Consider the following 25,964-nt stretch of genomic DNA (forward strand, 5'->3'; position numbering starts at 1 on the left):
AGACAATTGACTCAGAACTCCACATTAATGCATTGGGGCCGCTGAGTACATATGCGCATAGGGCTTTTGCTTCCTCCGTTCCCAATCTCAAAATCTACACATTGCAGCTTCATATTCAAACACGAAGGAGCCTTCTCTCTCTCTCTCTCTCTCTCGATCATTTCAGGGATGGCTGAACCAATTCCATTTGCTGTTACTTCAAATCTCATTCACAGGTTCCTTTCCGCACCCTTTCTTCACCCTTTAACTCAATTTAGCGTAGCTTTCCGTTGCTGTTCCAAGGCTTCATAGGTAAGCCTTAAATCTCACGAGTTTCTCTCAGTTGTTGAACTCATTAACTTTGTACCATACACTGTTCATCATGCGTGTTTCTTATTCTTTCATATAAACTGTTTAGTTGTATTTTATTTTTCTAATCTCTGTTTATGTCTGTGTTTTTAAATTTCTCTGATGTTGGGCATGTGATCTATTAATATATTATTTAAAAAATATTTTATTGGAATAGATAATGTCGTCTAAAATACCACAATGATTTTCTTCTGAAGAAATTACAAACATATGGATATATTATGATATGCTCATTTCTATTTTTGAAATTATATATCTCTTCCCATAAAAAATTTAAAACATCATATTTTCTATTTTATGATTTTTGTAAAGCATTGTTTGAAACACTAAAAACATCCCTTCTATTAACACCAAATTTGTTTGAAACACTTTTTTTTTTTAATTTTTGTATAATTCAATTTAAAAAAAATATTATTTTAAGTGATTTTGAGCACAATAATTTTTAAAATCAATAATTAAAATATGTATTTAATACATACAATTTAATCATATTTAATATTAAATATAAATAATAGCTTGAAGGTAACAAGTTCTTTATGTATAAATAATCATATGCTATAAAAAAATAACAATAATGTCATTTGATCAGATTTTTTTTAAATGAATACACAAAAAGAAAGTATGAGGTCGGAGTTTGGATGAATTTATATATTGAAAAGTGTTAAAAGAATATACTCTCTCCCTTCCTTTTTATCCGTCACCATTTTGAAAAAAAAAATTATTCTTTTTTATGCTCATTAAAAGTTTAAGAAAACATTTATTATTATTATTAAACTCTTTCTTTTTACAAACTAGATATACTTCTTAACATGCCCTTAATTATTTACTAAAATATATTAAAAATCATATAAATATAAAAGAAGTAATGTGACGGAGGAAGATAGTAAAATATTTATTATAGCCTTATATGTACACTTTCTTAATCATTTTAAGGATCGCTAAGTCACTTCCATTTGGTGTCTCTTCACATCTCATTCACAGGTTAGCTTCCGCAGATTTTCTTGAATTTGGACAGGAGTATGCTGAGTATGGTGTGATGGAAGAGTTAGAAGAGCTTAAGAACACTATTGAATCCATCAATGGTAAGCTCCTTGATGCCGACGATAAACAAGAGCAAGACGATGATGTGCGAGTTTGGATCAGAAGGTTCAAAAAAGTACTCCATGCTGCAGATGACTTCATAGATGACCTTGCTATCGAATTTAGGAGAGACAACATGGGTGCAGCCGAAGGAAAAGAAGTAAACAGGGTACTTCGTTCCATTTCATCTTCAAATCAACTTCCTTTATACAGTGAAATGCGTGACAAAATTAAAGTAATACGAGAAAGTTTTAACGATGTAGTGAAAGAAATGAAGGATTTGAATTTAATCTCAAATTCTATGCTGGTTAAGCGAAGTGAATGCAGGGAAACAGATTCTTTTGTGATAGAATCTGATATCATTGGAAGAGATGATAGTAAAGAGGAGATTATCAGTCTGTTGATACAACCTCATGAAAACCAAAAAGTTTCTGTGATTGCCATTGTTGGCCTTGGTGGTTTGGGGAAGACAGCTCTTGCTCAATTGGTGTATAAGGAATTGGAAGAGCAGAATTATTTTGAAATGCAAATGTGGGTGTGTGTCTCTGATAAGTTTGATGTTAAAACTATTCTGAAGAAAATATTAGAATCAATTCATGATGGCCAAAGACAGGACCAATCATTAGAGAAGTTGCAAAAAGAGCTTCGTAGAAGTTTAAGTGGTAAGAAATATTTGTTGGTCTTGGATGACATTTGGAATAAGAGTCATAAAAAGTGGGCTGAATTGAGAAAGTACCTGATGTGTGGTGCTCAAGATAGCAAGATTTTAGTGACAACTCGAAGTAAAAATGTAGCAAAGGTAATGACTGCTAGCACTTCCTATCCTTTGAAAGGTTTGACTGATGAAGAATCTTGGAGTTTGTTGAAGAACATTGCATTTGAGGATGATTCCAAAGTCAATCGAAATCTAGAATCAATTGGGAAAGAAATAGCCAAAAAATGCAAAGGGGTTCCACTAGCAGTTAAATCGCTGGGAGGCCTGTTACTAGGACAAAACCAAGAAAGTGGATGGGAGAATGTTTTACACGGTGACTTCTGGAAATTATGTGAAGAGCAAGATAGTGTTATGCCAATTCTAAAACTCAGTTACCACAACTTGTCATCAGACATGAGACAATGTTTTGCTTTTTGCTCTTTGTACCCCAAGGATTCAGAAATTCCGAAGGATGAGTTGATTCAGTTATGGATGGCACAGGGTTACCTTAAATGTTCAACTGAGAAACAGTGCATGGAGGATGTGGGTAATCAATTTGTAAAGATGCTTTTGATGAACTCATTCTTTCAAGATGCAGAACGATGAATATGGTGAGATCATTAGTTTCAAAATGCATGATTTAATGCATGATCTTGCAATGCTAGTAGCTGGCAATGATTATTGTTACTTGAATAGTAAGGCAGAAAAAGTTGAAGGTAGACCCATGCACGTGTCATTGGAATCTGATGAGACCATTCATCTGTTGAAATCATTAGATCCGAGCAGGCTGCGAACTTTGATTTTGCCGGATGACTTGGAAGAGGAGGAATATTTGTCGGTTATTGCAAAGTTCAAATACTTACGTGCCTTGAGTATGCATCATCTCTCTGATTACACTGAACATTCGAAGCATTTAAGATACCTTGTTTTAAGGCGACAAACAAGTCTTCCCAAATCGATAAGCAATCTTGTTTTCCTACAAACATTAAAATTGTGGGAGTGCGACGAAGAATCATTTTCAGAAGTAGTCACAAAATTAGTCAATTTGAGGTGCCTTGGTATTGCAGATAATGACTCCATGATGAGTGCTATGCCAGTTGGGTTGGGAAAATTATGCTCTTTGCAGTTCTTATCGACCTTTGTTGTGGGAGACAGCCAAGAAATAAAGTATGGCACGCTAAATGAACTGAAGGACTTAAACCTAATAAGAGGCAACTTAGAAATTGTGCATCTGAATCGTGTGAGAGAAGTGGCTCTGGAATCACAGCACGTAAATTTAAAAGAAAAAAATTTCCTTCGATCCTTGACTCTGTATTGGTCGCATGGAGACATCCATAACAGTGACAGCTTGCAGTTATTGGAAAACCTTCAACCCCACCGTAATCTTAAGCGTTTGGAGGTGTTTTATTATCCAGGCGTGCTTTTCCCAAATTGGCTCTCTCTCCTCACAAATGTTGTTGACATCACTCTCCTTGGGTTTGATAATTGTCGCTGTCTCCCACCGCTTGAACGTCTCCCGTCCCTGAAGTCCCTTATGATACACTCTCTGTATGAATTGGAATACATATATCTCTACGAAGATGGTTTTGCAGTAACCTTCTTCCAATCTTTGGAGAGCCTCACATTAGAGAGTTGTCCTAAGCTTATGGTATGGCGGAGGCGGGCAGATGATATCAATGATTCCCATAAACTCTCCTCATCTCTTTCCTTTCCTCATCTTTCTCGACTGGAAGTCTTTGAATGTCCACAGTTGACTTGCATGCCTACTTTTCCAAACGTTAAGGCTATAAGATGGTATGAACGCAATGGGGAGCCATTAATAGCGACACTAAACACAAGAGCGTCAACATGTTCAGCTGACTCATCTTCCTCAGCTGCTCCTCTTTCCATGCTTAAAAAATTGACCATTTCTGATCCTATGAATTTACCAAGGGGTTGGATGCAAAATCTGACTTCTCTCAAGTCTCTTCGAATTCAATGGTGTGACAATGAAACACTCCAAGAATTTGAAACTGGGTTTAAGGATGACACCAACTGCCTTCCTTCTATGCGAAAAATCAGCATACTTATGTGTGAAAGGCTAAAGGCTTTGCCAGATTGGATTTGCAACCTCTCATCGCTTCAGCACATCAAGATCTACGGTTGCCCAAATTTGGCATCGCTTCCCGAAGGAATGATTGGTCTTACCAACTTAAAGATCTTTGAGGTTCAGCGCTGTTCCCTCTTACTTAAAGAGTGCCGAACAGAGACAAGTGCTGTTAGTCGCCAAATCGCACATATCCCACGTATTATCCTTGGATGATCACCGATAATAAAGGTACTGATCTGATTCTGATGCGTATTTATTTAGTGTAAACTTCGGGTATTGTATTTGCTTTGCTAATAAAATACTTTGAGTTAGTGTTCATTTGTTTCAAACATAAATACAAATTATCCTAATATATTAATTTTTAATTGTTAAACATTATCGAACTCTTAACCGTCGTATATTTAATGCAAATAAGTTTTTTTTTTTTTCTTTGCACCAATATTATTACAAAAATAAATTTTATAAATAAATATTTTATTATTATTAATAAATATTCTATTATATTAATAAAATTAAATTAAAAAGAATTATTTACAAATTATAAAATTTGCATTAAAAGTTTAATTTTGAGTTAGTCCTCTATTTTTCGTATGATACTTATCACGAGAGATTTTTCTCCAACTACACTTATTGAAATCCAATTAAAATATTTAATGTTCTAAGTCATTTATGCTTATCTATATATATATTTGGTTTAAATACCTGTTAAATACTTCAAAATAGGGTATATTTAAAATAACTACTTTAGAAATTTTTTTTTTCAATTTTATACCTAACGTTAACTTTCGTCAGTTAAATAATAGTGATGTGACTAACAGTTTGACACGTCACCGTCGATCTCTCTTATCCACTTAGCTACTTTTCATTGATCTCTCTCATCTACTTCTTTCATCTATTTTACCATTAAACTATTACGTCAGAATCTCGCTGCTAACATTATCTTTCTCGCCAGAATCTTGCAGGTAACATTATCTTTCTCCACTTCTTCAAACAACAAAAATCAGTAACATTAGTTCATTGTTTCGCCTTTTGGTTGCGAAGATAAAAAGTAACACTTCATTCTTTCACTGTCCATTACTCAAACACTCACAAGTTCTAATGACAAGTTTTCTTGCAACAAATTCTTGGACACTGACAACAACCTATATAAATAATATTTTAAATTCTTTTATGTACTTATTTTAAATACATGAACCCAAGTAAAATAGCGATAACAATAGCAATGCAGCAGTGGTGTTTTAACACGAATCAAGTACCGTGGTGGCCTCTTAAGAATTAACTCTCGTTATTGAATATGGTGCAAACTCTTGAAAACAGTAACACCACTCTCAATTTTAACTCTTAGTTTGGTTAGATCATAATAATAGGTTCTATAGTTAGTGGGTTTGGGTTGTGTCTTTTGTTCTTGCATTCTAGGTTTAAGCATTGTGTTTTGTACCCTACAGTGCTTCAACTTCTTCTGAACTAGTAAAGTTTGCACTTTTTTTGAAATCTGATTGTTTTTGTTGTTTTAATCCAAATGGGGAGTTCAAATTGTAATGGCTGCAGATTGTGGGTGGATGACATTTATTGGACCCATTTTAAGTTCCTTCATTTTGTGCAATTTCTCTATGTTGGTTATGATCAAGGCCTTGTGAGTTCTTTCTCTTTCATCTTCCCAATCCTTATCTTTTGTGAATCATGAAATAAACCCTCTTGTAATGGTATATGAACTTTGAGGGTTGAGTGCATGTACTCCTGTTGTTGTCGGATGTTAATAGCCCAAATGTTAGGTGAATAAGTTGCTGAAGTAAGCGTGAAGATGATGATGAAAATGAGAATGATTGAACGAATGATTTGCAAAGTGAAACTATAAATATAGCTGAGAAGTTGTAGGCAAAGATGGATGATTTAATGGAAGTTGAAAATATAACTAAGAGAAAATGACAAAAATTAAAGAAAAGATGATGAGACTTCAGTTAAATTCAAAACACAACATTTAGGTTAAAATTTAAAAATGCTTATGTAGAATCCTAATGTGGTGATTTAATAATGAGATGTATGAAAGAGATCGACGGTGATGTGACAAATTGTTAGTCACGTCACCATTTAATTTCGTTAATGTTAGGTATAAAATTGAAAAAAAATTATTTAGGCATTAAAATGAAAAAAAAATTATGAAGTAGTTTTTTGAAATAAGTTCTATTTAGAGTTAGTTAAAAGGTATTTAAACTTATATATTTTATTAAAATAACTATTTTGACTTAAAGATAAATAATTTTTACTTAATTCTCTTTCATTTTAATTATTTATAAAATAATCAACTAACATACCATTTCTTGCTAATATTTAAAAAATACATAAACATATTTGAAAATATAATATTTAAAGATGAATTAAGAAAGAAAAATAAATTAATAATTATTTAAAATAATTTTATATTATTTTTAATTATTAAATCACCTTTATATTAATCTCAAAGACAAGAAAAATTATGTTGACAGCAATGTCATGCAAAGACAAAATGTTATTTATTTTTTCTTCAATTTTCTTATCATATCATGTGACATGCTTAAAAAGATGAATTGATTTATAATTATTTTAAGATCATATAATTTCGTTAAGTGAAATTTTTTTTAGGCAAGGAAGAGTGCCGTAAACAATGAGAAACTCATAATTTTCTATTTTTCATTTTGTTTTTATGCAAAATGTCATATCAATAGAACAAGCGGAAATAATATTTTCTTATTATTTTTAAGATGCTTAGAAAAATAACAGAGTTTTGTTTTTAATTTTAAGATAAAAAATGGCATGTTAATGATGAGAAATAACCATTATCTTATTTTTGAGTAATATTTATATTGAGAAATAACTATTATATTATTTTTGAGTGATATTTATATTGATGGCTTATTGTTTTGATGTGTAATAATGATTAAACCCTTATTTGGATAGATATTTTATTTGAAGACAAAATAAATTGCAACAATATAATAAAATATGTAAGAAGAACAGTTGAATTTATTAGAAATATTCACAGTTTGATTTTAATTACCGAGAATAATATTAAGATTGAATCATTTCTAATCAATATGTTGTGAATTTGATTGGATTATATTTTCTCTTGTTTTACAAAACTTTGATTTGTTGGTTAGTAATATATAAATTTTCATTAACTAGAGCATGAATATCATCTAAAATTAACATATAAATTCTTTTAGTGGTTAGTTTTTATTAATTTCAGAAAAAATGCTTATTAATATATATATATATATATATATATATATATAATTTGAAAATAAAAGCTGCTCAAAAGCATTGAATATCATTATAAATTTAATTTAGTCTAAATTTCAAAACATAAATTTAAATAATTTCAAGTTTTTCTTTAAAATACAGATATTTAAAGAAATATATTTTGATTAGTACACATAAGGACAAAATAAAAAATTAATATAAATGTAGTTCATTATGATTTTGTTTGGATTAGTTTTAAATATGGAAGAAAAAAAATAAAACAAATAAAAAAAATTGTCAGTTTTTAATTCATAATTTATTGAATCTTTAAATTTATGAATTGATTTACCTGTTGAAAATGGTTTTGATTGATTTTTGAACTCATTTATTTGATTATTTAAAACTTATTTTGAGCATGGATGCTAATGTAGAAAGGCAAATAAAATTTCTGAATTAATGAGATGCAAAAGCTTCATATTAGATGCATCATGAAGATGCAAACAAAAATCATGCTAATTTGTAAATAATTTTTCTTTATTATCCATATTTATTTTTAAAATGATAAAATAACAGTTCTTTATTATCCATATTTGTAAATAATCCGTTATTTTTCATTATTTTTATTTGTTTATTTTTCTTGTAAAATATCATGCTAACTTGCAAAGGAACATAATGTAATTTTTGGTAAAAAAAAAAAAAAACCTAAACATGTGTAGAATGGTAAGAGAATACTTAGCAGAGAATATTTTTTTAATTACTTTTTCATTTATAGCATGATGTATACGTGAAAAAGTAATTATTATATGCAATTAGATGCTTTTTCTCTTTATAGATAATACGCTAAGTCAAAATATAACAATGGCAAAAACTTAATTTTTTGAGTTTTTGAAATTATATTTTCTTAAAATCATATTTCTGGGGATTTTACTTTATGAAAATGTTAAAAAGATATATGATGTATCTTAAATTTTCTTAAAAGTTCTAATATTGTGTTTGATTTAAATATTATGTCCTAAATATTAATATTTTTTTAAAATATCCTTTATATATAAAGCAAAATAAATAGTGTAAAAAACGTAACTTCATAATATATAATTTGACTGACTTATGAGAAGAAATTATGTAAACTAAGTTTAAATTTAAAAACATTTAGGGATATGTTTGTATTTTTCTATCATTACTCTTACCTTCATAAAAATTTTAATTCTCACCCCTCTTATAGGAATGTATACTGAGAAAACTTGTCTAAAATTATTTATAAGAATATTAATTTCTTGGGATTATTTTTTAAGAGTATTCATACTAGAGATGAGAATTTAATATTCTTAATTTAAAATCTAAGAAAAAATTAAAAGAATTCACTTGTCAATATATAAATATAAAAGTATGAAAATGAGTACAACTATTTTAACACAAATATGATGCTAACTTGAGGAGCCAAATGATGAAATTTTTAATATATCTTTTTCTTTGCCGACATATTATGAGAATGTAGTTTCTAATTGTAGACAATTGACCGATTGTGATAATATGACAAACGTTGAGACACATGGTAAAGGATCAAATGGTATGTACCTGCTAACAATGATATATTTGCACATCAACCTACATCTTTTCTAATTGATGTTGCAAGTTTTATGCATTTTAGCTTTTATGCATCAAATTCAAATAAAACGCAGTTCCATTGAATATTCTCAGCTCTTTCCATGCGTCGTAATTATCGTGCTACATTACTTTGTCTCAAAGCATAGGAATGTCATTGAGAAAACACCAATTGCACCCTAATGCATGTTCATGTGAAGGATATACTAGTCTTCAGTGGTCTCTCCTCTCTTGTCCCTTGACATAACGTTTTCATGAAATATTTCAGATTCTTCTTTGCTATGACGTAGGGGAGAGTACCTATAAAGGTACTCCGACAATAAAGTTAGCTTTCAGTGTAGAATAGTAAATGCTATGACATATTTAGAAATCAATTCCTTACTTATACTTCTTACTTTCTTTTTATAGATAAAATATTAGGCTAATAGACTTCATGACTCAGTCTTGGTCTTAGTCTTCTGATTACTTAAGTAATTAACCTTTTTCTTATTGATTAATCAATTATTAATCTTTAATTATTTTTATGTGGATATTTTAACATGATTGAAGAGGTGTTCGTGGCCAAAAGAGTATGGGTACCCTTCGTCCTGGTGTTGGGCCGAAGAGGTATTCAATTTTCTTTTTTTGTGATGATAACTTAAGTGTCCTATCTAGTACACTTGCCCTCCAAGCCCAAATTGCTCTTGATGAGGTTCTTGTTCATCTAGGCCGAATGGTCATGGGTACCATTCGACATAAGTTAGGTCGAGAGGGTACTCAATTTCCTTTTTCTATCCGAAGTGTCCAATCTAGTACATTTGTCCCCTAAGCCCAAGGAGGTATGACGCAAGGGCTTTTTTGATTTAAAGCCTTAGGCAAATTAGGGTTTTGTCGATCTAAGGTTTTAGCAAAATCAAGGTTTTCTCGTGGTTTGTGCTCTAAAATGAAGGGTTGCACATTCTTAACTGTTGATCTAAAAGGAGATCTAATGGTTGGGAAAAGGGGTGTCCCTTCATCTATCCAAAGGCTTGTGCTTTATAAAAAGGTTGTGGTCCAGGCATTATGTAAACTTTTGCTCTGCATCGAGGGGTATACTTTATACTTTGCTTATATCGTTCAAGTATTTTGCATTTTTGAATTTCAAAGGTATGTTTGCTTTGCTGTTACCTTCTTTGTCTTTTTTCTCTTAATCTTGTGGGTATGGATACTGCAATGGAATGGGAGAATTCCCTATCAGATAACTCGGGGTCAAAGACCTAATCTGTAAATGAGATAGACGAAGTGGTTGAGAACGAAGGGGTAGAGGGTATCTCTTCTCAAACAATCAGGGTTATAAGTGATCCTAATGATACCGTTAGGGATTCCAGTGACAAAGCTGAGCTGTCTAACGCCGAAGGCGAGGACTCTGAGTTGGACGAGTCACTCTCGAATGCCAATCTTCCTAGAGAATGACCCAAATTTTTGCCCTGTACTATCCTTGGTTTCGAGTGGGTTGATGGAGAAGTAACTGCGTACTACTCACGCTTTAAACAACGAGGGCGACTGCAAAGTTTTGTAGACCAATGTAACATAGCATTGTGGGATACTTCTGATCCTTATCTAATAACCGTCAAGGTTTGCCGAGGCGACGAGTTGGTAAACCTTAAATATATATTTTTAGGTGATGGTGCTGAGATGGTCGACACTTTTTTTGTATATGAATGCATGTTTAGGGAATTAGGGGTAGTACTTTCCTTTGATAAGTTTCAAATGGGTGTATTAAGAGTTTTGAATGTCGCACCAACGCAATTGCATCTGAATGGGTGGGTGGCAATGCAGGCGTTTCGAATCTTGTGTAAATTTCATTATATTGAGCTTATTGTAGGTTTGTTTCTTCATTTTTTTTGTAATTGACCTTCAAATAAGGCAAGGAGGGTGTCCCTAATAAGGCAGGCCGAACTGTCCTTATTCAAACCTTATACTTCTTCTTTCAAGGGTTTCAAGACTGGATACTTTAAAGTAACCGTTGACCCTATTGTCAGCAAAAAATATTTTTTTGATAGTGAAGATAAACCATTCTTTCCCCTCTACTGGACCCGAGTACCTCGTCGATACGACATCTATCAATAAGTGATGCTTAGTCACGAGGAGTTGTCGATGCTAGAATATTTGAAATCTCTCCCCTGAGAACTTCCTACTTGAGCACTTATAGTTTTGCCAAAATCTTTTAAGCCCCGCTTGACTTAGAGGGTATGCTTTGTGACTTTTACCTCCGTTTTGTCGACCTTGCTATATTGATTTGACTCCTTTTTTTGGGTGCAAGTATTATGGCTCAAAGAGGAGTTGGCATGTCCTATCGAAAGGCATTAAGGAGTTGGGCTTCGGAAGGCACTTCTGCCGAACAACATCACCATCTTGAAATTGATCATATAATAGAGTTAGCTGAATTGCGCCCTCTTCCTCAAGACCTTCCCCTTGTTGAAGGGCACCAAAAGAAAAGTAAAGACAAGGGCAAGGGGAAGGAATCTTAAAAGGATTGAAAGCGAAAACATGCTCGCACCGAGACATCAACTGGTCCAAGCAGCTCTTCGGCTCAGACCTTCATCCCTCCAATGGTCTTATCAGATAATTTTTTTACTGAAGGGGTTAGGGCTGCCAGGCTTGTATCCCTAAACCTGTTATCAAACATTGGGAGAGCCATTGTAAATAAACAAGATAACAGGTCTCGGTGGCAATGGTATTGTGAGCTGCAGGTTCGAGCTACGGTGATGGCACGCAACTTGGCTTTGGAACCTTTGCTTTAGCTTGAAAAGGTCCAAACTCAATGTTCTTCAACCCAGAATGCTTTGGAGGTGAGTGAAGAGGTTCGGTCGAATCTTGCCGATACCAACAAAGTGCTGGAAGTTGACGTAGCTCAATTAAAGGAGCACTTTAACATTATGGAGGAGTGACTGCGCACTATAGAGAGTCGAGCCATGGCTATCGAGGAAGCACAAAGGGCAAAAAGGTTGGAGTTGGCCAATGCCTTGTCAAGGGAGAGGCGCAATAAGGAGAAAGTTGATGCTGACATGAAGGCATTCATGGCCAAGTGTCATGGCAAAATTATTGTCGAACACAAGGTTGGATTATGTCATGTTACTAGGTAGGCAGTCAAATTTTGTCGGGTCTCCATGGACTTCTAATTCGACTTAATGAAGGACTTTTTTGGTGGAAAGTTCTTGAGTTATGATGAAGTAGCTGATGACGAGCCTGATGCCGAGGCTCCTTGCCAAGGTCGTGGTGATGCTACCGAGGAGGTCCAAACTTATGAAGGTGATAATCGGGTTGAAGATGCTGCCTTAGGCCAAGGATAGGGGGATTTTGATTCTAGGCCATTAGTGGCCCATTTTGTAAAGTTTCAGGCATTTTGTAAAGCTTTGGCCATTATTGTTGGGCCAAAGTGGTATTCAGTTTCCTTTTTTTGTGATGATGATCGAAGTGTCCTATCCAATACAATACAGAAGCCACAAATTTTGCAAATTTATATAGCCACCTGTTCAACATTCAGAATTATACTTGCCTATGATAAAGAATTTCACATCTAAGATTTAAGTGATTCAAATCTCTGTCTCAGGGCACAAGCTATCTTCACTCATCAACCCTGGCCAAACCTTCAATTATCTTCTCCCTGACACTGATATATGGTATAAAAACTCTTTTTGTCATCCTCATTGCAACCTTTCCAGCCAAAACATACTCACGCTTCTCCCAACACCCTTCAATCACCAACTCATAGCTCAAATCCAACAGAGTTACCCTCTTTCTACAGGAACTCAATCATCTCAACAGCCTTCCATATCTCCCAGTTTGCCCGTAATGCTCCCAACAATTTCAGCAATGTTCCTTCTCTTGGGGTCAATCCATATTGAACCACCATTTGCTTCATCAAATCATGTGCCTCAGCAGTCTTTCTCAATCTGCAAAATGCAGTGATTACACTGCCATAATTATTTGAATCGGGAATACATCCTGCCCTACATCATTGTTAATGCACAAAAATTGAGTTTTTTGTGTTATTCACCAATCAAATAGAAACGGGCCAAGTTTATAGGCTTAGCTCTACAACTGCTTGAACTAGAAAATAGGCAACTACCCCACGTATTAACAGCAAAGTCCTAAATGTGGGTAACAGAAAAAGAACGCATTTGAAAAATAATGAAACTGACAGACTTTAAGTATATATTTTTTAGTCTAAAAATACTGACTCAGTCAACAATCCCTCCCTTAAACTTTATGCACCTTGCAACAGTTTATCTTACGTTCTTCGAGCATGCCCAAAGCACTCCGCAGGTGCTGAAAACTTTCAACTTTAAGTGACTTTGTCATTATGTCTGCTAATTGCTCTCCTGTATTGCAGTAATTTAGCTCAATAACACCATTGTTGCATAAATCTCTCAAGAAATGAAATCTTACGTCAATATGTTTACTTCTTCCATGCAAGACTGAGTTTTTAGATAATTTAATTGTAGAAGCATTATCACAAAGCATGATAGTAGCTCCTTCCCTGGAAGCAATTTAGATGGTCTAAAATTCTTCTCAGTCAAACACATTGACAAGCACATAATGCAGCTGTAATGAACTCTACTTCAGTTGTGGATAAGCTAACCATGGGTTGTTTCTTTGATGCCTACGAAATCACACCACCTCCTAACATGATAGCATAACCAAATGTTCTTTTTCTATCGTCAAGATCCCCTGCATAATCACTATCAGTACAAGTAAGTATCATTTCCTCCAGCTTTGTAGAAAATTCCCAGATTTTGAGTTCCCTATAAATATCTCAAAATACGCTTTGCTACAAAAAAATGACTATCTTTAAGATGCTCCATAAAGCGACTTATCAAGCTAACTAAATATGTAATGTCCTATCTTGTAGCCGTAAGATACATAAGACTTCCTACCAGTTGCTTGAATAAAGTACCATCAACTTCTGCCCCTTTGTCTGTTTTTAGCAACTTAATACCTAGAGTAGTAGGATTTTTCACTAGATTATAGTCAAGCATATTAAATCTACCAGCATATCCTTAATATATTTCTTCTGCTGATAAAAGTTCCATTATAGCCTTGCAAAACTTTAATGCCTAGAAAATATCTCATCCTGCCTAAGTTAGTCATGGCAAACTCATTCATCATCATAGTTTTAAACTCTTGAAACTTGACTACCAGTGTAGATCAGATCATCTACATAAACACACACAATTAAGATTTCACCTCCCCCCTTCTTTAAAAATAAAGTGTGTTCATGTGGGCATTTTAGAAACTTATTAGCTGCAAGATGAGACTTTAGCTTGCTGTACAAGGCTCTAGGAGCCTGTTTAAGGCCATACAGGGCCTTTCTAAGTTTGCATACCTGATCTTCATGTCCCTGAAAAACATATCCTGGTGGTTGTTCTAGGTAGACATCTTCATTGATTGCCTCACGTAGGAAGGCTAATTTAATAGCAAGCTGATAAATACTTCATTTTTTGTGGCTGCCAATGCAACAATAGTTCTAATGGTTTCAATACGAGCAACGGTCAGTGTTTTCCAGCTGATTGACTTGCCGACGTTGGTCAGCAAATGTCAAATCTTTGAGGCAAATTCTAAAGTCAAGACAGTAGATAGTCGGATTGGAGGACCGGTGAGACAGGATCACAGACCTCTAAGGTTCCCTAGAGGACCTTATTCTGGTGGTAATTAGTCTCAGTCACTGGGGACTGCAGTTCGTGGGAGGTAGCAGCAGTGGCTCCAATTTCTCAAGAGGACCACTGAGATGCTTCAGATGTGGGGAACCCTATCTGGTTAGAAATTGTTCATAGCCACCACCAGCTTGCAATATCTGTGGGAAGACAGTGCATTCTACGAATAACTGCTGGTTAGCTCCTAAACGGAGTGAAAGTGCTAGTGGAAGCAATCGACCTGTATCTTGAGCAAGTAGTGGAGTAAAGTCGAATGTACAGGGCAAGTTTTTTTCCATGAGTGGATCTGATGCATCGAAGTCAGATGAGTTGATTAAAAGTAAATGTATTATCAATGATAGACTCTGCGATGTTTTGTTTGATTCTGGTGCCACACATTCCTTTGTTTCTATGGATTGTGTGAATTGCCTTGGATTGCCAATATCTTCTCTATCATGTGATGTTCTTGTGTGTACTCCTACAACTAAGTCTATTGTGACTTCTTCTGTGTGCTTAAGATGTTTTATAATGATTCATGGTAGAAATTTTTGTGTGAAGAAAACTCTGATTTTTAGTGATGATACACCGGGAAATTCTAGACTCCTGAATATGGGTGAAACCAGAAACGTGAGTGAAACTAAGGCTTTCATGGTATTGTTTTCTACTGAGATGGATAAGGCAGTGAGAGCTGAGCATATCCCAGTGGTACAAGATTTTCTGGAAGTTTTACTGGAGGATGTAATAGAACTGCCACTGGAAAGAGAGATTGAGTTTGCTATCGATTTGATTTCGGGAGCAAGCCCTGTATCTATTGCGCCATATTGAATGTCACCAGTGGAGTTAGCTGAGGTGAAAAAGCAAGTGGAAGATTTGTTCCAAAGACAATTTGTTAGGCCCAGCGTGTCGCCATGTTGAGCTCAGTGCTTTTGGTGAAAAAGAAAGATGGGAGCATAAGAATGTGCGTGGATTATCGTCAGATGAATAAAGTGACGATTAAGAATAAGTACCCTATTCCTCAGATTGATGATCTGATGGATCAGCTACCGTGAGCTTCCGTGTTTTCAAAAATCGATTTGCGATCAAGCTATCATCAGATCCGAGTGAAGAAAGAAGATATCCCTAAGACAGCCTTTAGACTCGCTACGGTCATTATGAATATCTGGCGATGCCGTTTGGTGTGACTAATGCCCCAGCGGTGTTCATGGATTATATGAACCAGATTTTCCTTGAGTTCTTGGATCGATTTGTAGTGGTATTTATTGACGATATTCTGATCTATTCCAAGAATCATGAAGAGCATGTTGAACACTTAAGAATCGTGTTGCGAAGAGCATGTGAGTTCTGGCTTCCATAGATCCAATTTTTGGGACATGTTGTCTCAAAGGAAGGAATTATGGTCGATCCAGCAAAAGTAGAAGCAGTAGCTCAATGGTCGAGGCCTACAACTCCGACAGAGATTAGAAGTTTCCTTGGATTGACTGACTATTATAGGAAATTCATTGAAGGATTTTCTAAAATAGCACTACCTTTAACAAAATTAACGAGAAAAGGAAAAGACTTCGAGTGGAGTGAAGAATGCGAAGTTAGTTTCCAGAACTTGAAGGAAAGGTTAACCTCTGCTCCAGTATTGATTTTTCCAGATCTAGAGCAAAAGTTCGAAGTATACTATGATGCTTCAGGACAAGGACTTTGGTGTGTTCTGATGCAATCTGGGAGAGTAGTTGCATATGCTTCTAGACAACTTCGTCCTCATGAAGTTAACTACCCTACATATAATTTGGAGTTAGTGGCAGTAATTTTTGCATTGAAAATTTGGAGGCATTACCTGTTCGAATTGAGATTTGAAGTATTCAGTGATCACAAGAGTCTAAAATATTTGTTCGATCAGAAAGAGCTGAATATGAGACAGAGAAGGTGAATGAAGTTCCTCAAAGATTATGATTTCACCCTGTCCTACCATCCTGAGAAGGCGAATGTTGTAGCAGACGCACTAAGTAGGAAATTCATACACATTTTTGCCATGATGATAAAGGAGTGGGATTTGATTGAAAAATTCAGAGATTTGAATTTGATGGTAGAAATGCGACCCAAAAGTTTGTACTTAGGCAATTTGAAGATTAATAATGATTTCCTAATGTGCAAATCCAGAATGCTCAAATGAAAGATCAGTATCTGTAAGATAAGGTGAAACCAAATGATGAAAGCAAGGGCTCAGAGTTTTATTGTGATTTTATCATGATTCAAATGGACTTATCAAATTTAAGGGCAGAGTATGAGTTCCCCAAAATGAAGAATTAAAACAAATGATATTGGAAGAGGTGCATAAGAGTAAGTTGAGTTTCTATCCTGGAGTATTGAAGATGTATCAAGACTTGTGAAGAAATTTTTAGTGGTATGGCATGAAGAAATAGATTGTTGAGTATGTTGCAAAATGTTTAACATACTGAAAATCAAAGGCAGAACATCAACGAGTACTAGGAGAATTGCAACCATTGGAAATTCTAGAATAGAAATGGGAAAATATCTCTATGGGATTGCCAAAAACAAAGAGAAATCACGATGCTGTGTGGGTAATTGTAGATCATCTAACCAAGACTGCACATTTTATTCCAATCAATATGAAGTATAAATTGGAGATAATCAAACTGCATAGAGTACCCTTGAGCATCGTATCAGATCGAGATTCGAGGTTTATATCAAAATTCTGGGAGAGTCTGCAAATGGCTTTAGGGACTAAGTTAAAGCTTATCTCCTCATATCATCCTCAAACTGACTGCCAGACGGAGCGTACTATCCAAACGCTGGAAGACTTATTATGAGCTTGCGTGATGGAGCAACAAAGAGCATGGGATGAATGTCTACCTTTGGTATAATTCATATATAATAATAGTTATCAGGCAAGCATTGGCATGACACGTATGAAGCATTATACGAAAGGAGATGTCAAACTCCTATCTGCTGGTACGAAGCTGGAGAGACAATTTTGTATGCACCTGATGTGGTACAAACAAAGAACGACCTTGTAAAGATGATCAGAGAAAAGATAAAGGTTGCCCAAGATAGACAGAAGAGCTACTATGATCAGGGAAGGAAGCCATTGAAATTTCAAGTTGGTGATCATGTAATTTTGAGAGTCTCACCCATTACTGGAGTCGATAGAGCGTTGAAATCCCGAAAGCGACCATTCAAAGTTCCAAGTAGAGTTAGCCCTATGGCTTATCATATTGCTTTACCTCCAAATCTGTCCAATCTGCATCCTGTATTTCATGTGTCTCAACTGAGGAAATATATTCTGGACCCCTCCCATGTGATTGAGCTTGACCCTGTCCAAGTTCAAGAAAATTTGTCATATGAGGTTATCCCGGTCAAGATTGCTGATCGTCGAGTCAAGCAGTTAAGGGGTAAAGATATCTCATTGGTAAAGGTAATCTGGAACGCAAGTGATGAAATGGATGCTACTTGGGAGCTTGAGGACAAAATGAAGGAAGCTTATCCTTATCTTTTCCTGAATCAGTGAATTTCGGGGACGAAAATCCTAAAAGAGTGAGAGTAGTGTAACATCCTCATTATGTTGTGATTAATGTTAAGTAGTATTAGAATGCATTTAGATGTGAGTTTGGAGGATTTTAGAGGAGTTTGAGTGCAGGAGATCTCGCTTAGGCGAGGTAAATCTTGCCCAAGCGAGATTGGGCGTGCGGGAATATGTTGCTGCAGGGCTATCTCACTCAGGCAAGATGAAGATAAATTCGGCCTAACTGTCACCTTGCCCAGGCGAGATGGGTCGCTCAAGCGAGGACCCACTGGGGAAATATCATGCTCTCTGGACACCATCTCGTTCAGGCGAGATGGAGGTCGCTTAAGCGAGCATATCAGAAAAGGGGGTGAGACCACTGTCTGCATATCTCGCTCAGGCAAGATGCCAGTCGCTCAAGTGAGATGACGTCACTCAAGCGAGCTGTATCTCGCTTAAGCAAGAATGCGCAGAGCTGAGGGTATTTAAGAGATTTCTCGCTTGAGAAATTCATTTTATTTCAAACTCACATCTTTTCCTTCAGTTTTCTTTGAACTTTCTCTTCCTTTCACTTAGATAAAAGCCTCAGAAACCCCGATTTCTCTCCATAATCAAGTTTGGACGTTGAATCTAAACGATCTCACGTAAGTTTCTTCAAATTAAACTTGATTTTCTCCCATCGTTTTTCCTAATTTTTGTTCTTATGGATATCTCTTGGTATTTAAGAGAACTTCCATCTATGAACCTTGCTCTTTTTCAACATATCTTCATAAACTCATCTTTGAGGTAAGGAAAACTCTATTTTATCATTAGAGTATAATTTTTATTTTATGCTCATAGAGCACTGTTACGTGAATATGTTATGAAAATAGCTGGTTGAGATATCTGTTGTGTGAAGTATGAATGAAAATATGTCTATTTGATTGTTTGGACTAATTGCTTGTTTGGGCCAAATGTCTGATATATGCTTACTTACTATGTATGATGAGTGATTTTATGAAATATAATAGAGTAAAATGATATAAGGAAATGAAGTTGGTATGAAAGATTTACTGTTGAAATTGTAACAATGAATGTATGTGTGAGATGGAAGGGAATGGACTTAGTCTGGAAGTGCTTTACTAAGCACGATCTTATGAGTGAGAAAGAGAATAGTTCTAAGAATGACTCTAAGAGTCAGATATGGATTGGATTCAGTGTGAATAGTTACAGATATACACTGGGAGTATAGAGTTCGGAGATGATGAAAATCTTGGGGAAACGTAGAGTGGTGAGCAACATTCGAGTATGTGTACACACTCTTTTTGAGAACGAATGCGTCACATGGCCTCACTCGTTTCTTGACTAGACTCTTGACTATGCCTTTGTTAAGGGGCTCGAGTATTGTGCATGTTGTATCCGTGTGCATGGGCTAACCGGTGACTATTGACCTAGTTGAGTAAGACCTTGAGAAGTGCTGGAGGTATCAGTATCTGTGATCACAGTGCACTAGGGGTATGTATTGGAATATGAGAAAAGGGAGATGGATAATAAATGATGTGAATGTGAACTTAGGAAATTGTATGTGTTGTATTTATGTTAAATTTTTTATTTTATGTTGAATGTATGAAATGGATAGAATAGATGCTCATTCTTACTAAAAATTTTAGGGAATCAGGATGACAGAGCATTAGGGAAGAATTAGATTAGTAGACAGTTTCGTACACTTTAGGTTAAACCATGTATTTAATGAATATCAGTGAGTAAATTATTTTAAGTTTTTTATACTAGTAGAAGATGAACCTAGGGTTTTTGTTATGATAGAAATGAATTTTTCTTGTAGTATTCCTTTTGACTTTCCTAGGAGTAGAATACACCAGACCTTGCTGTGAATGAATACTGAAATATGTGTGAATGAGGTGTGTTAAGCGCCGTTGTAATGATGCTATGAATGGTTCAGCGATACACTGAAGGTGTGGAAGGTGGGGACGGTAGAAATACCTTGGGAAAGAGAGAGTAGTAGTGGTGACACCAACAGTGAGCGTGGGTGCACCGCAGGCCGCACACTCTCTTCCTGACTAGACCTATGACCACTACTTTTGTTGAGCGACTTGTGACTGCTCACATGGTATCTATGAGGCGGGGGTCACCGACGACCATTAATGATATGAATCTGTTATTACAGTGCCACAGTGAGTGTGACTGACGTGCAGTGAGCGCATGAAGTTATTGTTTGTTAATTATGTGTAAATTGTTTTGGTGCCGTGAGTGCATCAGTATTGAATTGAAATGAAATGTGTGATAATGCTGCTTGTGATTATATTGTGAAAAATATATTAGAAATGATGTGGAATGTGTATGCAAGGTGAGACTTTATGTTTGACTGAGTGTTGAGTAGTGTAGAGTACTCACCTTTATATTCATTTTTCAAGTAACCAAGACGATCAGTACCGAACTCAGTGAAGGGGTGGATGGAACTGCTATAGGGCTTAGAATATTATTTTAAAATTGTATTTAAATTTGTCTTGTAGCAGTCATTTGATATAAACTTGTAACCCTTTCATTTATCATGAATCATTTTGGTGAAACTATGTGCTGAAAATGGTGTTTAAAAGGAAATTTTCTTATCCTTATTTTGCGAAATTCATTATTTTGAAATTAAATTTAATGTATAACAATGTAAATATTTTTTTTAAGCTTTGTATATTTTGACAAACACTTTATAAATTATTGTACTTTATTTATACATAGCCCTTTAACTTATAACTTTTGATTATGTTTAACATACCAATTAATATTTTATTTTATTGTACCATTTCTATTAATCTAAACGGAGATATTTGTGCATATTACCTCAAAAAGAAGATTACAGTACTTAGTTATGATAATTTTTTTTACAGACAAACTTTTTATTTTGTATTGAATTATAATGGTACAAAATATACATTGTACGAACTTTTGATATTTGGATGTTACAAGAGAACCACGAGAGCTGCAAAATCAGAAAATAGTGAGCTAGGGTTCAAAATTGTAGAGGGAGTTAGTAGGACAGAGAAAGGGATCAAATTACAAGGAGAGCTAGGGGAGACAAATTCTAAAGGGAAAATTTCATTCATAAAAAAAAAAACTGATCTAGGGGAACAAAATAACATATGGATATAGGGGTTTTAGAGGGCTTACAAAAATTCACAACTCTTACCTCCACTTTCTTAAATTACCAAACAAAGGTTCTTTTGAAAAAAAAAAAGGTTTCTGTTTCTCTCTTTGTCTTGTGTAAAATTGACTCCCAAACACAGCGTAAATTTGATTGTACAAATTAGATAATAATCTACACATACTAAATTATTACATAAGATAAATAATAACAATAAATTATGAATCTTAAAATTTACAAAAGAATAAGAAAGGATTAAAATATTTACAAGTCAACAAATAATCACAAGACTAACAAATTAAGTGTTAAATCAAAACTAAAAATTTCAGTAAAATGAAAATACAAAAATAAAATAATTTAAATATGTACATATATGATTGGGATAGACCTAAAACTGAGAAAGTTTATTAAAGGAGGGTTAGAATGAATGTAGAGGGAACTGACCTGTGTAATGCCCTGAGTTCTTGTAATATTAATTAATGTGTATATATATATATATGTGTGTGTGTGTGTGTGTGTGTGTTTGTGAATGAATGTTGGAATGTGCACTTGAGTGCATAATGAATATTGAATATTAATATATACATGTATATAATGCATAGAGATGGGTATAACTGTGTTTGTGTATGTTTGAACTGGAATAATTGGGCTGAAAACAGGTTAAGTGTCTGGTGCAGGGTGTTCTCGCTGTAGCGAGAAGGCCCTGGGAGGAAGGTGTGTAACTGTCGCCTTCTTGCTGTAGCGAGACAGCCCTCGTTGCAGCGAGAGAGCGACAAAGAGAGATGCATTTCTGGGTACAGTTTTGCTGTAGCGAGAGGGTCTCGCTGTAACGAGATTCTGCAGAAACCAGAGTGCAGTTTCCTCTGAGTTTTTCGCTGTGGCGACAAGGGGTGTCGTTGCAGCGAGAATGTGTCGTTGTAGCGAGGGTGTCACGACCAGAGGGGTTTTAAAATGGGGTTTAGGGATTGAGATTTCATTTCTCAATTTTCCTTCCAAATCTTTTCGATTCTCTCGACCCAAAACCCTATTCTACCAATTAAATTGCTTCCAAAGCCGTTCGGGAGCTAGATAAAAGGTTAAATTCGTGCGAGGAACGCTTGAAGGTGAGTTTTAATGGTTAGGGTTTTTGTTTTTCATCCCTTTTTTCTTTGTTTCTCGGTTTCCTTGGATTCTCATTGAGTTTTTTCATGTATTTAGGCCAAAATCCATGTGGGGAGCACTTCCGGGTTGAAACTCTCTGTGGGTTTTCAATCCAAGGTAAGGGGGGGACTGTACCCTACCCTATTGTGTGTGATTTGCTGTTATTTTTTTGAATATTGTGATGTGGTTGAGTTAGAGGTAGAAAATTGCTGTGAAATATGATGTGGGTCAGGTGCTGTGAGATGTGAATATTATGTGTGTGGATGCGAGAATGTGTGTTTGATGCAATGTGATGTGTAATGGGATAGCTGGACCCGTGGGGGATAATAATGAGTGTTAATATGCCATTGATTGGTGAATTAATGTTAAGGTGAATAAATGTGGGCTATGTGCTATGTGTTGTGGATAATTGTTGGCTATGTACCGTTTAATATGAATAAATATAGGCTTTATGCCGTGCACTGTAAAACGAATGTGGTCCTAGTGCCGTGTATTATGCATAACTGTGAGCTTTGTGCCATATGCTGAGAATGAATATTGCAATGTATGTGAATAGGGCGTGATTAACGCCAGTGTAATGTGCTGTGAATAGTTCAGCGATACACTGGGTGTGTGAAAAATGGGGACGATAGAAATACCTTGGGGAAGAGAGAGTGGTGGTGACATCGATAGTGGAAGCGGGTGTACCATGGGCCACACACTCTCTTCCTGACTAGACCTCTGACCACTACCTTTGCTGAGCGACCTGTGATTGCCCATATGGTATCCGTGAGGCGGAGGTAACCGACGACCATCCATAGTGAAAATCTTTTATCATAGTGCCACAGAAAGCGTGGCTGACGTGTAGTGAGTGCACATGATTATTGTTTAATACTTACGTGTGTGTAAACTGTTTGGTACTGTTTGGAGGGCAAGTGTACCCATTGAGAATTAATAAAGGGTTCTTAAATTAAGTTCCCGGAATATCGTCCCACAAGGATTGATTTTCAATTACTAAGAATTTTTTAATTTAATTGCTTAAGCTTCAAAAATACGAAATTAATTAAAAACAAGAATTTATAAAATCAATTATAAAACTAAGAGCAAGGAATACAATGCATGTCTTGGTTAAACTTATCGGAGAGGAACCTAGGGCATATGTGTTTTCTCATTCAGTCCTTTATGCTATTTTTCTATTTAACTCTAAATCTGATTTTCTTGTGATTACCAATCATTCATACGAATACTATTAATACCCAATAGTCATGCAATATTAATATTCTTTTCTATAAATTAACATCCTCAATGGTCATGCAAGACATCAATTTAAGAAAGCTTAAGGAACCTATGAACTTTTTAATTTAATAACGATTAAAAGAGAAAAATTAGTTTGGTCCACCTAATCCTTTGTCTCGTTTTACCCTATAGATCTATTAATTAACTAAGGTACGGTCGCCTGACGATATAATTAATTAAGATTAAGAAAGAAGCGCAATAGGATAAAATCTAATCACAAAACGGAAATCAAATTTAGATTCAAATATCAAAATTTCATAAATTCATGAACAATAGTTTCCATAGTCTTAGCTATGGACTTAGTTACTCATGCTAAAGAAAAGAACTAAAACAATCATAAACACAGTCATAATCAAAAGAAATAGCAAACTAGAGTATGATATGTGTTTTCGGTCTTCAAGTACGATCGCTTGAAGCTTTAAGTCTCGTCAAACATGTGCCAAGGATCCCGTGCAAGAGAGACGAGATGAGAAGTATTCTAGAGCCAAAGGTAAGATAAAAATGGTCTTTTTTACGATGCCTGAGATCTCCTTTTAATAGGGTTTGAAAACCCTAAAGATTATTCATAGTTGGGCTTCTCGTAGATGAGCACGGCCGTGCAAGGCCTTAAGCACGACCACGCATGGGTTTGAAGCATCCCTGTGCTTGTTGGAAGGGTCTGGATGTGCTGGCTACTGTGAAGCTCTAATCTTCTATCAATTTGGGCCCAAAATCTACTTGCGGCCTCTTTATACCAAACTACACAATTAATATATAAATTAGTGTAAAACTCAAATAAAATAAAGGTCAAATATGAATATATGGGCTATAAAATAGGGTCTAATTCAGACTTATCAGGTGCCGTGAGTGCATCAGTGTTGAATTAAAATGAATTGAGTGGTAATATTGCCTATGAATATATTTATATAACTTGTATTAGAAATGATGTGTGACTGAGTGTTGGGTAGTGTAGAGTACTCACCCTTACATTTATTTTTCAGGTAATCAAGACGATCAGCACTGGACTCAGTGAAAGGGTGGATGAAACTATTATAGGACTTAAAATATTATTTTGAAACTGGTGTAATTGAATAGGTCTTGTAGTAGTTATTTGATATAAACTTGTAACCTTTTCTTTCATTTTGAAATGTTTAATGAGACCACGTACTGAAGTGGTATTTGAAAGGAAAATTTTATTATCCATATTTTGTGAAATTTATTATTATAAAATTAAATTTAAGGTGTTACAACTTATGAAGTGGGTCAGTTAGGGAAACTCTTTCAATGCTACTAGAGTACATGCTCGGATGCTCCTTTCTTTTATATAGAAATACCCATTCATTTATGGTTAATTTTTCTCTAATTTAAAATTTGTAAAATTAAAAGTATAGAGAAAGTTACTAAATAAGGAAATGAAACTACAAGGGAGTCTATATTACAGGAATACTGAAAATTTGCTTAACAGTTAGGGGATGTCATTTGCACATGCTACTAACCAATATATTAACCGTATAGTAAGTGTAGATTAGTTAGTTAATTATTGAAATTTGGAAAAGGGGGGAACACATAGATTGGGGGCATCATTGTATTAGTAAGGCTTTGGGAGAGGCCTGGATCTCTTGAACGTCTAGGATTTCAATATTCTTTCTGTAATTTTGACCTATCCTTGCACTACAACTACAGTGGAGACAGATTGAGGAATACACAATTCAATTTGTAAATATATCCATAATTGCACATGATTCAAACTGGCAAAAGGGCTATGAATAAACCATTTCAACTTGAATGACATTAAAGATAGTGTCCATTATTCAATACCCTTAAATGGTCATAGAATGAATTACTTTTATGCAAAATTTGCTACATATAAAGATAATTATGAAAAGGGTATTTTCTATTGTTAAAAAACTTGGGCCTAACTCAACTCTTAAAGCCAGCTCTAAGGATTGCTTTAGCCTTTATAATTGTAAGCTCTTTTTTAGCCATATCTTATATAGTTGATGTGAGACTTTAACACACTTTCTTACGTTCAAGATTAGATAGCTAGGACATAGAAATTGTAGGACTTTATATTTTTAATATAACACTAGATAAGCCTACAATAAGTGTTTAAACCAAATTTTATGTTGGGCCAGTTTCTATTTTTCAATCCAAGGTTGCTCATTATCAGATCTATAATAAGTGTTGATACCATGTTAAGAAACTTAGACCTAACTTAATCCTAAAAGTTAGCTCTTATGAGG

General features: G+C 34.9%; 2 protein-coding genes across 7 annotated transcripts; both read left to right on the top strand.

Moving 5' to 3' along the window:
- Positions 1 to 24,972, top strand: LOC113850202 (putative disease resistance protein RGA1). Of its 6 annotated transcripts, XR_003502178.1 has the most exons (4): positions 9 to 215; positions 1,330 to 4,439; positions 5,164 to 5,173; positions 24,723 to 24,972. XR_003502178.1 is itself a non-coding variant. In XM_027480621.1 (2 exons), exons 1-2 carry the CDS (start codon positions 52 to 54, stop codon positions 2,726 to 2,728), a joined length of 1,563 nt encoding a protein of 520 aa, XP_027336422.1. In that variant the 5' UTR covers positions 1 to 51; the 3' UTR covers positions 2,729 to 4,581. The 6 variants fall into 6 exon arrangements, 2 of the variants coding, with proteins under 2 accessions (XP_027336422.1, XP_027336423.1); XR_003502179.1 differs by lacking the exons at positions 5,164 to 5,173; positions 24,723 to 24,972 and adding an exon at positions 5,760 to 6,049; XR_003502177.1 differs by lacking the exon at positions 24,723 to 24,972 and having other exon boundaries at positions 5,164 to 5,855.
- Positions 2,754 to 4,424, top strand: LOC113850651 (putative disease resistance protein RGA1). Its single transcript, XM_027481225.1, has one exon. The coding sequence runs from the start codon at positions 2,754 to 2,756 to the stop codon at positions 4,422 to 4,424; it is 1,671 nt and encodes a 556-aa protein (XP_027337026.1).
- Positions 24,973 to 25,964: the final 992 nt, after the last annotated feature.

The sequence above is a fragment of the Abrus precatorius genome, unplaced genomic scaffold (genome assembly GCF_003935025.1).
Source record: "Abrus precatorius isolate BTA unplaced genomic scaffold, Abrus_2018 Scaffold9, whole genome shotgun sequence".
Taxonomy (NCBI): domain Eukaryota; kingdom Viridiplantae; phylum Streptophyta; class Magnoliopsida; order Fabales; family Fabaceae; genus Abrus; species Abrus precatorius.

Bases quoted from the DNA above. Each gene is read 5' to 3' on its own strand.
- LOC113850651 (XM_027481225.1), top strand. From the start codon at position 2,754: ATGCATGATTTAATGCATGATCTTGCAATGCTAGTAGCTGGCAATGAT.
- LOC113850202 (XM_027480621.1), top strand. From the start codon at position 52: ATGCGCATAGGGCTTTTGCTTCCTCCGTTCCCAATCTCAAAATCTACA. The intron at 216-1,329 runs GTTCCTTTCCGC...TCTCATTCACAG, and splicing joins ACTTCAAATCTCATTCACAG to GTTAGCTTCCGCAGATTTTC.